General features: G+C 31.0%; 1 protein-coding gene across 1 annotated transcript in view; it reads left to right on the top strand.

The window, feature by feature from the left end:
* Positions 1 to 3418: 3418 nt before the first annotated feature.
* LOC123263160 (homeotic protein Sex combs reduced) overlaps positions 3419 to 17140 on the top strand; it is a 50508-nt gene continuing 36786 nt past the window's right edge. The window contains exon 1 of the mRNA XM_044725711.1: positions 3419 to 5455. Within this exon, the coding sequence (XP_044581646.1) occupies positions 4654 to 5455 (802 nt within the window). The 5' untranslated portion in view covers positions 3419 to 4653. The remainder of the gene's footprint in view (positions 5456 to 17140) is intronic.

Here is a 17140-nt window from a genome sequence, read left to right on the forward strand (position 1 = left end):
CCCTGAGAATCTTGGGGAGTACAGTGAAGAACAAGGAGAACGTTTTCATCAAGACATATGTGAAATGGAGACTAGGTATCAAGGAAATTGGAATATAAACATGATGGCAGACTATTGCTGGACACTCAAAAGAGATATACCAGAAAAAAATAACAAACGAAAGAGAAATCCACTCCGTAGATCATTTGAAATTAAAAGAGTTCAATACCACCGGAAAACAGTTTAAAAGTTGGGGAAATCATTCTTCTAATTCTGTTTATACGTCATTTTCATAGATTTTACAATTTTTTTGCATTTTCAGATTTTAATCTTGTATTTTTTTAATAAAAAATACAAGAAATTTATTTAATTGTGTTTAAAAGATTTTTTTCCATTTTTTCAGCAGCAATTTTCTGCTATTTTATCGGTTTTTTGCAGTTTTATGAATGTTTGAGGGGGCTATGGGCCAAATTTATTGCAGAATAAGATCAAGCAGATTAAATTACATGAAAATCTTCGTCAATCCGGGTCCGCAAAATTTTTTATACCAAGATAATCTCAATTTTCTTCGATTTTTGCAATTTTTGATGATTTTTTACAATTTTTTTAGATTTAAAACGGTTTATGATTAAAGTGCGATCGAAATTAGTATTTAACAGACCAAAATACATGAAAACTATGCTTGCCTTAGATCTCAAAATTTTTATTCTTGCCAAATCGAATTTTCGCTATTTTTTGGGGTTTTTTGCAATTTACTCAAAATTGAAGGCTAAACGGCCTAAACTGACTTGAAATTCGTATTCAGCGAGTCGATAAACATGCCCGTAGATAGATGGCGCCCGGTGTACAGATAACTTTTTTTTTTTGTGTGCCGGTGAAATTTAAGAATTGTTCGTCAACGAGTATACATTTTTGGGAGATCTCCTTAAATTTTTTATGAAAAAAAAAGGGTAACATTTTAACATTGATTCGGAAATAACTCAGGAAAAAACATTTTATAGTTTTTACCAAATATATTTCTCTTATTGTGATTTTTGACAAAGTAACTAATGTAAAATTTCTACCGGTTATACCTTTTTGGATCAATTGATAAAAAACACTTTTATCTTGAATGCTAAGTAGATCAAAATCGAACGATTTGTTCATGAGTTACAGCGGATCAAAAACTTGTAAAATATGGTTTTTTGTTTGCTAACCCTTAAGTATATAGCTTGAAGAGTTTAAACTGTATAAAACTTATATTTTTGAACTTATATTTCTTAAACTTCATGTATAGATTTATCGTTCTTAATTTATGTGAAAAAATCCAAAAATTATGAAGATAGTAGATAAATCAGAAAGTAAATTGATTGAAGTCATAAACAAAAACGAATACTCTCCATAACTCCTGCACACACATAACTTATAAGTCAACATAGTGTAGCTGAGGTAGAATAAGATGGTCAGTTTTTCTATTGTTGTGAGTTTGCTAACACTGAACACCTTCCTCTTGGAATGTGAAATATAAGAGATTGCCAGATTCATCCTGAGCTCTTTAAGTTTTTAAGAGAAAGGGTAAATTTAAGAGTAGTGGGATAATATTTCGGAGAAGGGGAAAACGAAGGCGGGTGCGTTATAATTTAACAGGACAACCGCGTTTACCACATCTTGTAAGCAGTTGTTTTAATAATTTTTTTTCTTTCTCAATACTTATTAATTACACACACGTTATTTGATAACCATAAAAAATCACTATTTCAAAATAAATTTTATTTTTATAGGTAATGTGGTTTTATTGATTGTCAGTTGATGGATCATCAGCAACTATGTATGTTAATAGAAATTATTTTATTATAGAATAAAAAAAGTGTATTCCAACAAGATATAATATAAGTGATAAATAAAATGACTATTAATTAATTTATATCTATTGAAAAATATTTTTTTAATTAATGGAAAGATTTTTTGCAGAAGTAACCTGTGCTCCGCCTCCTTTAACGCCTTTTTATTGACGCCTTCATCCGCTTAAAAGTCGTCGACAATGTTTAAACGATAGCTTAACTCAATTTTTTCCTTGAAATTTTGTTAATTGCTCAATTTATTTTTTTTTTTTAATCAATAAAATAATCGTTCATATTATTAATCAAATAAATGTAACAATTTGTTCGAATTATTAAGTTGAAATATAGGGAAAAAAAAAAACAATATTCATAATTGGATTTTTGAATATCAGCTTAATTTTTTCAAACGTCAATAATAAAATTCTTGTAAACATACAAAGTATTTCTTATGGTCGAGTATATTCATTATTTGGCTCATCTATCCGCAATTACCTTTTCTCTACTATACCACAGCTAGGGCAACAGGTTTAAATTTATGGAACTATAAGAAGTGGTAGTGTGTACGTGGAGTATATTTATCTCTTACTCACTCATTTGCGATTACGGATTGCGGATAGAATCTTCTTCCCTTTTCACTTTCTCTGTTGCATTGTTTTCATTCCACTCTTTTAGTATCTATTAGCTTATGAGAAAGACAGAGAGAAAAAGAATAACCAAGAGGCTATCAAACTCTCATAAAACTGTCAGCCGCGACCGCCTGACTGACTTATGTGCGTCCTTTCTTTTTCCCTTTGCTTTTTTTACTTCTATTTTTTTTGCTCTTTTACCTTCTTTTTTCTGATACTTTTGGTTTGTTACCTTCATGAAACCTGTTTGTTTGTTGTTTTCTGATAAAATACCCAATGTCATTACATAAAATTATTATTTTACTACATACTATATCGAATGAAATATAATCAGAATTTGCATGTTAATACTAAGATTGGAAAAAATAAAAGTTACAAGAGATCAAGGTTTAATCAGTTCCCCTTGAGGTAGATAATCTTGATTAGGTATCCTTATCAATCTATTTATGATTCAACTAGTTCTTTTGATTACTCTTCAACGAGTGGTACGTGGGGGTTCACGGAAATAAATAAAAAGAAGACACGCGTGCGCACACATTACTCCGCGTTTAACAACAGCGACGGAAGAACTGCTCACTCTTTGGTGACGTCCAAAAGGCTAGTATATAATGTATAGAGAATATCTTGAAGGAAAGACGAAGAATTAATATATATTTATATAGGGAAAAAGGGGAGAGATGTATGAAGAAGATAGAAAATGTAAAAAAAACCCTCTCTGCTGTTGATAAAACGAGTAGAGCACCCAACCAAGTATATGTTGTATGTCTCTACCTTAACTTATATTAGCCCCCCCTCCCCTTGATGGACTTTATTTAGTTTCTCTTTTTCGACTTCCCCACTACCTTGTCAGTAAAACATCCCTCTATTTCTCAAATTCTTCATCCCCTTTACTCACTTACATTCTCTCTTTCCTGTCGGGTCACCGTATTTTCCTCCTCACTCGTAGTCTCTGTGACGGGTAATACTGCTGATCGAGAAAACAGGGTTAAAGAATTCGGAACGCCGACGGAGTTAGTAGTGCAAGAGAGAGATGAAGTATCCAGCAGATAGAGAAAGAGAGAGACCAATCAAGGTTTGACGAACGACGGGGATTGGTCCGTTCTCCTGACACGCAGCGCGGGCACGTGACAACTACCGCACCGACTACGAGAATCGCGGTTCAGTACGATACCACCTCCCTCCGCGCACGCAACTGCACGAAAGAGGCAGCACATGGGCAGGCTTGTCTCGGCAGCCTCTATACCTCTATTTTCTTACTGTACCCGAAGGCGTGTGGTGCTACACTTAAAGTGAGACGGTAACTCGAGCCAGTCTTAAATTGTACGCCGTCACTTGGTCTCGATACAAACTGTAGTGTTGATCAACCTCCAATGTTTATTTTATTCGTTTGGTAATAGTCTACGGTATTACGAAAGTGCACTGTTTTAAATATTTTGAATTAATAAAACTATTTGAATCATACAAATAATAAAATATTCGGATTTGTGTAGTGAAATTAAATTAATCATTTAATGTATTGTTTTGTTTTGAATAGTTATTATTATTGCTTGTGATCGTTAGAATAATGTAACAATGCAAGTTTAGAAAAAATTAACTTACATGTTTAAAGAGAAAACCATCAAATGAAGGTGATCTTCCATCTATTTCTCAATGGAGCAGAGTCTGCATTCACGCCAGGCAGTAGTAACAATAACGTGTCAGGTCTCGCGAGTTCCCCGTGGGTAATTGTACCCGGTAAGGTCGTAAAGAAGCGGAAGACAGTTTTATAGTCCCGACCCACGTGGCGCTCGTAAAGTAACTCAGCTCTTGTAGCGGTTGCTTACCTCTCTATTAGTTAGTGTGATCTTTTTCATCATTCATTATTGAATCATTATTGTGATAATAAATCATCCATTTGTTTATATCATGACTTCTAATTGATGAAAGACGTTTAGCACTATTGTAAGATCCATTAAATCATCAACAAATACAGGTATCGGAATTTAAGTGATATGCTGTTGTCAAACCGTGATTTTAAGTAAAGTTGATAGATAGTATTTTTTAGTTAAATGAAGCAGTCGGTTGTTTGAAAATGATTGATAATTTATTTATTACTTGAAAAACTGTACCAATGTTGTGAATATAGTAAAGTGAAGGAATTGGGGAAACACTTGCATGATATCGCAAGCAGTAATTGTTTTCCTAACAAAATTACGAATAGTGCAAGGGGTTGACTTGTTGAACTAACAATGAGTTCTTATCAATTCGTTAATTCTTTAGCAGCCTGTTATGGAGGCCAACAACCTCAGCAACAGCAGCCACGTCCGACACCGAATTCTCCGAGTGAGGCTCTGCAAGCTGCATCTCCCGCCGGTAATGATTATTATAATCCTAATGCTGCAACAACTGGTTATCCAACTCCATGCTATTCACCACAGCAGCACTATCCTCAGCATCCTTATGCAACACCAGCAGCAGGATTGCAACACCCAGCACCTACGGGGATGATTGACTACACGCAACTTCAACCTCAGCCAAGGTTAAATGCAACGGCTTCTCAACATAGCTTGCACGCTCAACAATCACATCACTCGCAGCATCATTCTCAGTCACAAATTCACTCAGATCCAACTGCACCGCTTCTACAAGGCGTAACACCCTCATCAGCACCTTCAACTTCAAGTTGTAAATACGCTGATTCAACTTCTTCGACAAGCGTTGCTTCCCCTCAGGATCTTACTACATCAACATCACGAAATAGCCCTACGCCACTGGCTGGCACCAGTAAATCTAGTACCACAATTACATCACCATCTGGAAATTCTTCACGACCATCGGTTGCCGCGTCTGCCTCTTCACCTCCAAGTGGGAGTTCGAGAGGTGTCGCCGAAGGTAGCACCTCTCTTACAACAGCATCTTCAGCATCATCACCAGCTTCCTCCACATCAAGTACTTCTAGTACTGGGAATAACTCATCTAATAAAGGGAACTCAAATAACAGTAATCCACCTCAAATATATCCGTGGATGAAGAGGGTTCACATCGGACAAAGTAAGTAGAACATTTTATACATTCTTATCTGTTAAGAGATTTAAGCAATGTCGATAAGATGAAGCCAACTTAAGAGGTGTTCAACTGTGAGAGAGTTTTAAAGAATCACGACTTAACAGAATGGTAAAGCTTGATAGAAGGGTCCAGAGGCTATTATCGCCTTTTGAAGCACTCCGAGTAGCCTGAAAGGTCAGAGATCTCATGAGAGGTTGCCATTCTTGAGTTTTCATTAGGAGTACGATTGATTCATAATTCAAAATAAAAATATAACTTACAATACATAGTCTTTATGTTTTTGTTTTTTTTTTTTTTATTTTTTTCCACAAAGACGATATATTTTTATTTTTTTCTATTATCTTCGATTCCCTCATAAAATATAACACATTTCTATGACGTGAAATTCATTTACTCAGAATTGATAACTTTATCGTTAAACTTTTGAATGATATTACTACAATAGAAATTGATTTATATTATTGAACTATTCACAAGTCTTTATTTACAGTTGTAAAAACAATTTTTCATAAACTTAGAGCTGCATTTTGCAGAAGGACTTTATTCTATCATCTATATTCATTGATGAAAAGTTCTTTTTAGTTAAGCTAAAAATTTAATATATCTAATAGTAAACGACATAAATTCTAAATATAATCTTTCTTTAATGTAATCAAAATTAATCCATACTTATAACATTTATTAATGGCAATATTTATAATAAAAATATCATAAATAGAGGTGATAAATACTCTGAAGACCCTTGAAATTGTATTATTCTCTGTATAACATCGTAAAATTAGGCTCTGACGAATTCGTTGAAAATAAATTAGAGAATTAGCCTTTGAAAAGATACAGAGTATTTTTTTTATTATTTGTAAGAATCTTTTTATAGCTATTCATTCAAAGTAATTAAGATTTAATATTTAGCGTTCTTATCATTTTGATTCTGGGAATATTTTTTTGTACATAAATTATTAGATAGTGATTTTATTAATGTACAGCTGATTTTATCATACTTTGTGAATAGCTATTATTGAAGAATTGATTCTCGAACCTGTAATGAAAATCATAACATCTTAATTAGTCTAAATCTACTTTTGATGTTTTTAGACTGTTATGAGAATGAAACCAATAATTAAAATATGAATAATTATATTAATTAATTAAACAACTAAACCTTTAAAATAAAATCAAAGGACATTAGTGAAAATACAGGTAATTAAAATAATTTATCACTTTTACTCTTTATTTAAATAATTATTGAGTCAAAACTATTATTACTTCGAAAAAAAATTTTGATATATTTATTTTTAAAATCATTTTTTTTTTTTTTTTTTTTTTTTAATAATTAAACAAAATATCTCTTTAGCTTTTAATTATTCTTCGCGTGTAGATATTTGCGGATTATTCATAGTAGTATTTTTATTTTTAGATCGTTAACGTATCTTCACCAATGTTATTAATTTAATTTATATATATATATCTTAAAAGTAATTCAATTGCAAAAAATTCTCTTTATAAAGTAGTAAAAAAAAAAAAAAAATAACTTATTTTTTTAGCAGAAACAAGTTATATCAAGTAACAAAAAATAGAAAAACTTTAATGACGATGAAAAATTTAATTATCAATCATAGTGAGAATAACATAAGATATGTACATAAACTTGAAATAAAGAGTAGGGAGAAACACGGTAGGCTTAGATTAGAGAACCCTCTGAAATAGATAATAAATAAGTATCACACATAATAAAAAAAACTAGAAAGTAAATCCCTTCAAAGAAATAACTAAATCATTCACAAACAAGAATCAACTTATAATAATAATACACCTTTCAAATCACTTTAATGAAAATTTATTTTTTTTTTTTTTTTTTTATAAAAGTAATTGACAAAAGTAAATCAGAATGTAAATAAATAATACTTTTAATGTTGTTATAATACGCTTGCCCTTTAAAAACTGTAATTTAATGTAGATAATCTAACTACTGTTACCGTCGGATAATATTCACAGAGCAAACGAATTCACCTGCCTCTTGTTCTTGTGCCCAGGCCCTTTCTTACTTATATAAACAGATAAGAAGACAAGAAACACTTCTCATTTCATTCAATCCGATCTGCACGCGGCCAGCATGTGCATTAGTCCTAACGTGATTTACTGCGCTGGACCGGTATGATTCAGTCAGCGGGGAATTTGACGAAGAATTAATGGTATTATGATATCGTATGTAACTCTATATATGTGTTCAGGCCATAAATCAGGTCGTATTGTGAGACAAGGAGAGGGGTAGCGGTTAACTTTTCCCTTCTTCATCATCACTCGCAACGAAACCAAGATAGCCTTTATACTAGAGTATTCTCGTACTCGGCAATACTTTATTGTTTGAGATTTGACTTTTAAATGCTTGATATCAACAATAACTAAATTATCTTTAGAGTTGTAAAGTCATTAGTTCTTTGCTACATAATAGAAAAATAATTTTTATAGAATTTCGTGTTCACGTTTTTTTACTCTAATGAAAAAAAAAAAGAAAAGAAAACCAACGTTTGTTTTATTTAACAAGCACACTATATTATTTTCGATTCAAGTTCTAACAATAATGACTGAAGAAAGAGCAGTTGTGCTTTTGTTCTTTTTCATCTATTACGCAAAAAGGATAAGATTGTTGAGATATAAAGATAAAATGTACAAGATAATATGTTTCCTATTCAACAGAATCCACGTTTAACTTTCTTGTAAATTGCGACAATACGAGACTAATGCTAAAGATATTATGGCTTAAGTAAAAGATTTATACTCATGCACTCGAAAAATTTCAAGGACACTGTTTCCGTGAGTATTCATTTAAAAAAATTTTTGATTTATTCATACCCGTTCGAACCAATTTTCAAGGACACTACATATACAATACTCAGGTTATACACTATACCCTTCTATCTTTGAATTGGTTAGAAAAACAAACAATATAGAATATGTAAGACTTTTCGGTTTGTTATTTGTCAGCAATTACATGGATTTCACAATACCTGACTAACGTCGATGGCCATGATATAATATTGACACATTTCAAAAATTTTGCATACTTCAAACTAAATCGAAAACTCTTTTTCATGGAATACTTGAATATAATATTAGGATTGAACAATAAAAGCATAAATAATGAATGCTGTAATGTTAGAACGAAATTATCAAAATAGAATTTGGAAAAACTCTCTGAAAAACATTAAAATTTACAAACTCAATTAAAAACAACCAAAGAAGAAAAAAAATGTTGTCTTTAATTATGATCAAAGTACAACTTCTTGAACAACAATATTTAATATATAATTGTATAATGAACGCCACGAAGTGCTATACTAACGACCTTAAATTTTTATTAATATACATTTAAAGCTATTTTTAAAAACAACAATATCCTTCACAATTTATTTAAAAACATTTTTCTTGCCGACAAAAGTATGTAAAGTATGTTCACTTTTTTATAAACAGAATCTTGAATGAAGTATTTTCTGAGTATTTAAATTTGATTATTCTAAAATATTATATGGTGATTACATGTGTTTAAGAAATTGCAGAGCTATTTTAGGATGCCTTTTAGATTAAAGAACTCATTTATGAAGCTAAAAATGTATACGTAATTCGTTCTAATTTGTAATAATTTCTCGAAGTTCCCATAACTATGTGAAAATTTCTATCACATATTATGAAACTGGTACATTTGTCATATGGCTATAAAATTATGGTAATAATTACTATGCTCATATGGGTTCAGTTTCAGTAGGCAATCAAGCATAAATTCTACAATCACCTTGGAACTGTCCCCGCAGTGCTTACAAAATAGAAATTATCCTTACCTTTCTAGAGAAATAATTCATGACTAAATAATAAATTTTCATTTTTCAACAAAAAATCTGAAAAGACTGTATTTGTTTTGGAAAAACTAAAATTTTCTTAAGCTCAAAAAATTGTTGCTTCGGCTCAGATTACTTCAGTCGTTCTCAAAAATTTACTTGGGTTAAGAGAATTATTTCTCCGTCAGAAATATTTCAAAACAATATTACAGTAAAAATTCCTCTAATAAGATAACAGTTCAGTATTTTTTAAAATATTGCACAATGATTATGAGATCACTTTGAATTGGCCTAATACATTTTGAAAAAATTCAAAAAAAAAAATTTCGAAAAAAATATTTTCTTGGGATAAATTTTAAATTGCTGTACTAATCAATTTTAAAATCTGAAAATCTCTTAACCCTATAAAACAACGTCGATTTTCACAATTCGCACGAAAATTGGTTAATTCTGTCCTGAGATATTGTTGTCGAAAAATTTCGAAAAAATGAGTATTTTTATCCACATTGTCGTAATTATTTGTGGGATCGTTTTTTGAGAGATAAGAGTAATCTTATTGTGTTAAAAAAAAATGAAAAACAGTATTGGATGCTACAAGCTACATCAAAGTCATTTGATACGTGAATGATGATATCGCAGCTTAACGTTTTTTAAAAAGTGGTCTTTCAATACAACTACTAGATTTTTGAGCTCGACAAAGTATATAATTGTTATGTTTTTGAGCTTGATGACCTCAAAACCTCGTAACTCTCGACATGTTTTGAGTGTTTTAAGCTTGTACGGGAAGCTTGTACAGGAAGTTTCAGGGATGGTCTGCAAGGCCGCTCTTAAGATTTTTTTTTAGCTTTCATGAAGATCATTCTCATGAAGTATTCTAATCATACCTTAAAATATCGTTCATGTTTTCGTGCATAATACAGGCTTAGCCAACGTAAATTATTCAAAAACTGTAGAAAAATTTTTAAATATACATGCAATTAATTATTAAATGATAATTTATTAATTTACTCTATAGATTGGCTCATAACTTTAATAAAAAAATTTATCACAGAGAATTATTCTTTCTTTATTTTTTTAAGAGATTGTTTTTTTGTGTGTGGGTTTACAGATGAGCTACGCAGTCGGTTAAAAATTTTAAATAATTTTTAAGAGACAAGTCCCACTATATTTTTTTTTTTATTTCATTTTAATTTTTGAATCTGAAAGAAAAAAATATCAGTTACTCTACGGATGAATATGTTAATCAAGTCGTCAAATATCAAGAGTTAATTTTCGAGAGCATAATTTGATGTTTAATATCAATAATATAATTTTTAGATTCAATATGTTCATTATTTGAATGTAATCAAAAAAAGTACGATACAATTTAGAAAAATTGATTTAATACATGTATTTATAAGTATAATCACATAACGAAACTTCGACCAACGATAGAACTACTTGTCAACTTCTGCCATGAAAAATAAATCTATTTATAGAAAACTTATGACCTAAGCAAAGAATGTGACCAGCAACTGAACAGCATTATGATTGGGATTTTGTTAATTTGTCACTAGAGTAATATTATTTGTAGTCAACAAAAAATTATTATTTGGAGTACAATTTTCAACATTTACTATAAATTTAATGTTTTTTCTTCTATACGTTCATACATTGATCACTCAGTCCATTTCTTTGATAGATTTTATTGTCATTAATCATTGGTTACTTTGCGTCTCTCAAAAAATCGTGAAATAATCAATTAGCTTGATAAGTATTATAATGATTAGAATATTAAATGGAATTATCGCTCTTTTTTTGTAAAGGTGCCTGTATCATACTTCTTGAAATTTTTATGTTTGAATATTTGATTAGCTAAGTCACATTATAGAGATATTATAATTACAAGAAAGATCCACTGCAGATATGTAAATACTAATTACTTACTTCCTAATCATAAATATCATCGATATTAAAAATGTTAATATAAGTAATTACCTGATGATTACTGATTAAAATAGTAATTAGCTACTTCTATACATGAAAAAAATTTTTATTGTAAAACAAATTTACTCGACTCAGTAAAACATTTAGGAGAAAGAAAATTACTTGAGTTGATGTAAAATTTTCTTATCGTAAGAAAAATTTTTCATGCTTCAAAGCTACATAGGTCTTTTTGACAATTTTCTCAGTTCAAGCAATTTTTGTTTTCTGTGTACGAAGCGATGATTAATTTCAAATCGAAATTATACCCATTGCATTAAAACTTTCTACACTACTCATTAATATTCAGAATCTGAGTAACCAAATTGCTCATTGGTATTAACTGCAGGCTATTTAATAAAAAAACTTAAGAGTTTAGCAAGATGTCTGACTAAATGAACGGTTTTGATCTGGAGGCTGTGTAATTATGACTATCAGACCGATATTCAAGAGGAAAATTCTTGAGTCAAGTAAAATTTCCTTAAATCAAGAATTTTTCTACTCAAATCAAGAATATTAAGTTCTTCAAAATTATATACTTGATTCAAGAACATTTTTTTTTCTGTGTAAGCACTATCAAAGTTAGTGCAGAGTTAATTAATTTTAATAATTAATAGTAAGAATATACATGAAGAGAAATCAATTACTGTATGATTAGTTAATAATTATTTTTCTTGTTTGTTACTACATACTTAGATTTTTAACTTCCCGCTAAGAAAATCGAAGATTTTCGAAAAATCGGGAAGTTATTGTTTTCACCCCGTTCTGCAAAAATCGAGGTTTCAACAGATCTCGACGTTTTGAAGCCCTAAGAAGTTTCCCTGACTATTTTTACGATGATGTCCGTACGTCTGTGTGTGTGTGTGTGTGTGTGTGTGTGTGTGTGTGTGTGTGTGTGTGTGTGTGTGTGTGTGTGTGTGTGTGTGTGTGTGTGTGTGTGTGTGTAAACCTCTTATAACTTAGAACGGCTTGAACGATTTGATCGCAGTTGGTGTCATTCGAAAGGTCTTCGCCAAACTTAGATTTCCTGTAAGTTGGAACCGATTCGGATCAGTAGATTTCGAGAAATTACAAAAAAAGTGAAAAAAAAGTTGTTTTTTTTTTTTTTATTTTTTTCAAATATCTCCGAATTGGCTGAACCGATCGACCTCAAAAACTAATCAGCTCTTAACTTTGAAAACCCACATCGATCGCCACCAAAAGCGTCAGAATCGGTTGATACGTTCGTGAGATATCGTTATCGAAAAAAATCGAAAAAAGTGTTTTTTTGTAATAACTCCGAAATTTTTCATTAAGTCAATTTTTTTTGTCCAAAATTATTTATAGAGCTCAAAAAACTACATCGGTTGCCGCTAACCGCGTGCAAATCGGTTAATTCATTCAAAAGTTATAGCAATTTGAAAATTAAAAAAATCGTGTTTTATCGAACTTTGATAAGATTTTTGAGCTTGAAGAGCTCAAAAGCAGAGGAAAGCTATCTCTTTGAGCTTAGAGAGCTCAAAATAACACATAAATTGTATTTTTGAGCTCAAAGAGCTCAAAAACATCATACATGCAATTTTAAGAGCTTAGGTACGAATTGAGCGGGAAGTTGCAGGGATGGCGTTCAGGGTCAACCGTTTTCCTAATTTTTATTTTTCTGTTAAGGGTGATAATTGTAATCCAAATAGCAGTTATTAAGAGTGAAATTTGAAGATATTTCGAAACATCAAAATTTTGTTTATCAGACAGTCATTCTCAGGTAATAATAAAATAAAATTGAATAAAATAAAATAAAATTGAAGTACAACAATAATAATGTTGGTAATGTAGTAATGATTATAATCATTGTACTGCTACTGCATTTGTTATTAGTTATTGTTTCATTTCTGTTAAAATAACAATAAATTCTATCATATACTAGCGAACCCAGCCCGCTTCGCTGGGCTAAATCTCACTTTAGTCTTTATCTTCATCTTCATTCTCTTCCACTCTTTTCTCTTGCGGGAGAAAATTCTCACCTACACTGATGTACATGTCGATTAATACAATATCTACTTTGTTATTTATATATAAGCATATCGGACTTATCTCAATATCAGCGGTAAAAGTACAAAGCAAAGCTCGAGCGTTGTAAATGTGAATAATCTGAAAATTTTATTAATAAAAACAAAGAAGAGATCATTTTTTTTGAATTCTTAATTCTGATTACGAACTTGTAATTAAATTAACTTATATTCTACCTGATGTTAATGAAATTTTAGAATAAACAGATCCAAATACTACCTTAACATCATCAAGTATTTCACATTATTGATATTATTCATTCGTGTGATTATTTTATGTTTGTTGACAGATGACAGATGTGAAGTTAGTTAGTTAAATTTTTGAATAGACTTTATTTTTTAGTCTATACATTGCAGTGCTACTTGGTGGCGATTTGCGTCAATGGGGATAGCATAATCGTTTTCTCCATGAAAGAATACATCTACATACTAATTTTCATGACAATCGGTTAAACGATACGAAAATCGGTACTTTACAGCACTACCTAGTGGTGAGTGACATCAATGGGCATAGCATATTCATTTTCTCCGTGGAAAAATACATGGTCATATCAATTTTTATGACAATCGGTTGAACGGGGCGGAAGTCAATACTTTACAGCGCCGCCTGGTGGCGAGTTACATCAATGGACATAGCATAAAAACCTTCTCCGGGGAAAAATACATATACCTACCAATTTTTATAATGATCGGTTAAATAGTTTCTGAGTTTATCGATGTCATATATACCAACATCCGATTTTATATATATAGATTGATGAATCTAATGTAAAAATCTAATCGGTAAAATTCACAGCTTAATTGACATGTATGCATGATTCGAATCGTAAATTGTATCATTCTGATCTCTGATATTAGAAATCAAAGCTTATGTACATTAGATTATGAAAATTATGCATGAAAAACAAATTTAATAACCCTCGTTATGGAGTGTGGGAATCATGATCATGTACATGGTAACTATAGGTATACATAACGAAAATGGAAAGGCGTACCAAGAAGAATGAAACTCTCAACGTACTCTGTCTCTCTCCCGCCAATGCGATATTGTCTAAGTTAAATACTTCGTTAGTTCAAGCAAGGCTCTTATTATAAATTATATGCATATTATATGTATTTTACATTTTACTTTGTGAAACTACCAATATTACCTCAACCAATTTTGTGAAATGTTAAATTTATTAATTAACTATAGTCAAAAAAACTTAAAATTTAGGAAAAAAAATTTATTTTTGCCAGTTTTCGGAATTTGAACTTTTTTTTTTAAGCGGTCTCTAATAGTTTTTTGTTTTTAAGGTAATAAGCGAAAAAGAGTTGTTAAATACTATTTGCTTGCGTTTTTTCTAAAATTAAAAAAGAGACGAAAAAATATTGGTGTCCATAAAAGTATTTTTGTTTTATTATTTTATTTATTTGAGAAGAATATCATAATCGGTTTTACACTAAACAAGATAAATTATCGTGAATCATAAATCTTCAAATTACATTAATTTATTATATCAAATGATCAACATTAATCAAATCCTATCATATGTAAAAAGCGGATTTATAAATTCAAATACATCAAGATATATTAATAATCAAAAGACTTATCTTTTTTAAATGAACGAATAAAGAATCTCTATTATTCAGCTATAACATTACAGTCCTATTACAGGACTCTGTTTGACTGAGGTACTAATTGGTCGGTCAAATATAAGTTTTTAATTACTTAGAGAAAAATAAAGTTAATAAAGTAAGTCCATTTAATCAATTGACGTCAAAATAAAATAGAAAGTAGTATATTTATATAGCAAATAATCTATCTGATGGATAAATTTTTTTGTACGTGTTCTGGTTAAATATACAAATCGTTTATTGGAACATAAATTGCCCTCTTAAGTGTGCATATTCACATCGAATGCGCATATTTAGAATCATGTCGACGGCGGATGGTGGTAGTACATGTGCTCACGGGGATTCGAAGGAGGCCGCCTGTTGCTGCGTTGGATATACCAAGATGCGCCATGGGGATTCTCGATCTTTGATGCTTTTTCAGTCGTCTTTCGGTTCACGAACCCCCCGAGGAGGCAAAAAGGATAACCCTCAGCTTTGAAAATTTACGAGCTCGGTGAGTTAAGGAATGGAGAATTCCTCACATTTAGGAGAAAAAGAGTTTTTAACCTTAAACACAAAATGAGAGTAACAGAATTATATAACGATTATTATTTTTGATAAAATCAGGGTAAATGTAATATTCAAAATTTGTTATATTTAGCGATAGTCTCCTCATATATTTATCATTGCATCATTGGTATTTTTTCCTTAATTTAGTTAGATTGATTTTAGTAAAATAAAATTATTTTTAACTTCCCGCTAAGAAAATCTCAGATTTTCAAAAATCAGGAAGTTATTGGTTTTACCCCGTTTTACAAAAATCCAGTTTTCATCAGATCTCGACGTTTGAAGGTCACAGGAAGCTTCCCTGACTATCCCCGCGAGGGTGTCACTATGTCTGTATGTATGTATGTATGTATGTATGTATGTATGTATGTGCGTATGTACGTGTGTGTGTGTGTGTGTGTGTGTGTGTGTGTGTGTGTGTGTGTGTGTGTGTGTGTGTGTGTGTGTGTGTGTGTGTAAGTATGTAAACCTCTTATAACTTTTGAATGGCTTGACCGATTCGATAGCGGTTGGCGCCATTCGAAAGAGCTTGTCCAAACTTAGATTTTGGATATATTTAGATAATTTAGACCGATTCGGACTGATAGATTTCGAGAAATCTGAAAAAAACTGTAAAAAAAAATTTTTTTCAAAAGTGATTTTTTTGGAATAACTTTCGAATGGCTTTATCGATCAACTTCAAAAACTAATCAGCTCTTAACCTCGAAAAACCACGTCGATCACCGGTAATCCGGTCAAAATCGATTGATTCATTCGAGAGATATCGTGCAGGAAAGAAAATCCAAAAAAGTGTTTTTTTCGGAATTACTCCGAAATTTCTAGTTCGATCAATTCGAACTTAAAGATTCTTCATGAAACTTAAAAAACTGCGTCGAATGCCGCCAACTGCGTGAAAATCGGTTCATTCATTCAAAAGTTATTGCTGTTTGAAAACTCAAAAAATAGTGTTTTATCAAACTTTTATTAGACTTCTAAGCTCGAAGAGCTCAAAAGCATAGAAATGTTATCTGTTTGAGCTCGGAAAGCTCAAAACAACACATAAACTGTATTTTTGAGCTCGAAGAGCGCTCAAAAACGGCATAAGTGCAATTTTAAGCATCTAGGTATGGAATTAGCGGGAAGTTGCAGGGATGGCCTTCAGGGTCAACCGTTTTCCTAATTTTTTTTTATCTACGATATGCAAACATTTTTGGAAAAAATTACTTTTATTATCAGTATACTAGTAAATACTATTGATATAACGTTAAATGTATTCAATAAGTTTCAGAAAGCTTAAGTTTTTCTCGGGGACATCCGTTTTGCCTCTCTCATTTCTTCTTGGGTACTCTTTATGTAATATTTAATGACATATGTCAGATTTTATACGCTTCGAAGAAATTCTTAAAATCACTTCACTTTGACCCTCGTACAGTACTTTGTTACATAAATACTCATTCCTTTACAGATACTTATAAAATTATGACCTATGTGGAGGCCTCTTTAACCCGACTGAGTCATTCCATCTAAAATTGTCTAATCAGCAAAGTCGACTCATTTTAGATTTTGGTGTAACTTTGAGAAACTCTTCTCTAGGGTCCCAAAGAACAAAATTTACACAAGTTTGATTTTTACAAGCGCTTGTTTTCGCCTATTTAAATAAAGACTTTTAAAAATCGATATTTTTAAGGCTT

This window comes from Cotesia glomerata, linkage group LG1 (assembly GCF_020080835.1).
Source record: "Cotesia glomerata isolate CgM1 linkage group LG1, MPM_Cglom_v2.3, whole genome shotgun sequence".
NCBI lineage: Eukaryota > Metazoa > Arthropoda > Insecta > Hymenoptera > Braconidae > Cotesia > Cotesia glomerata.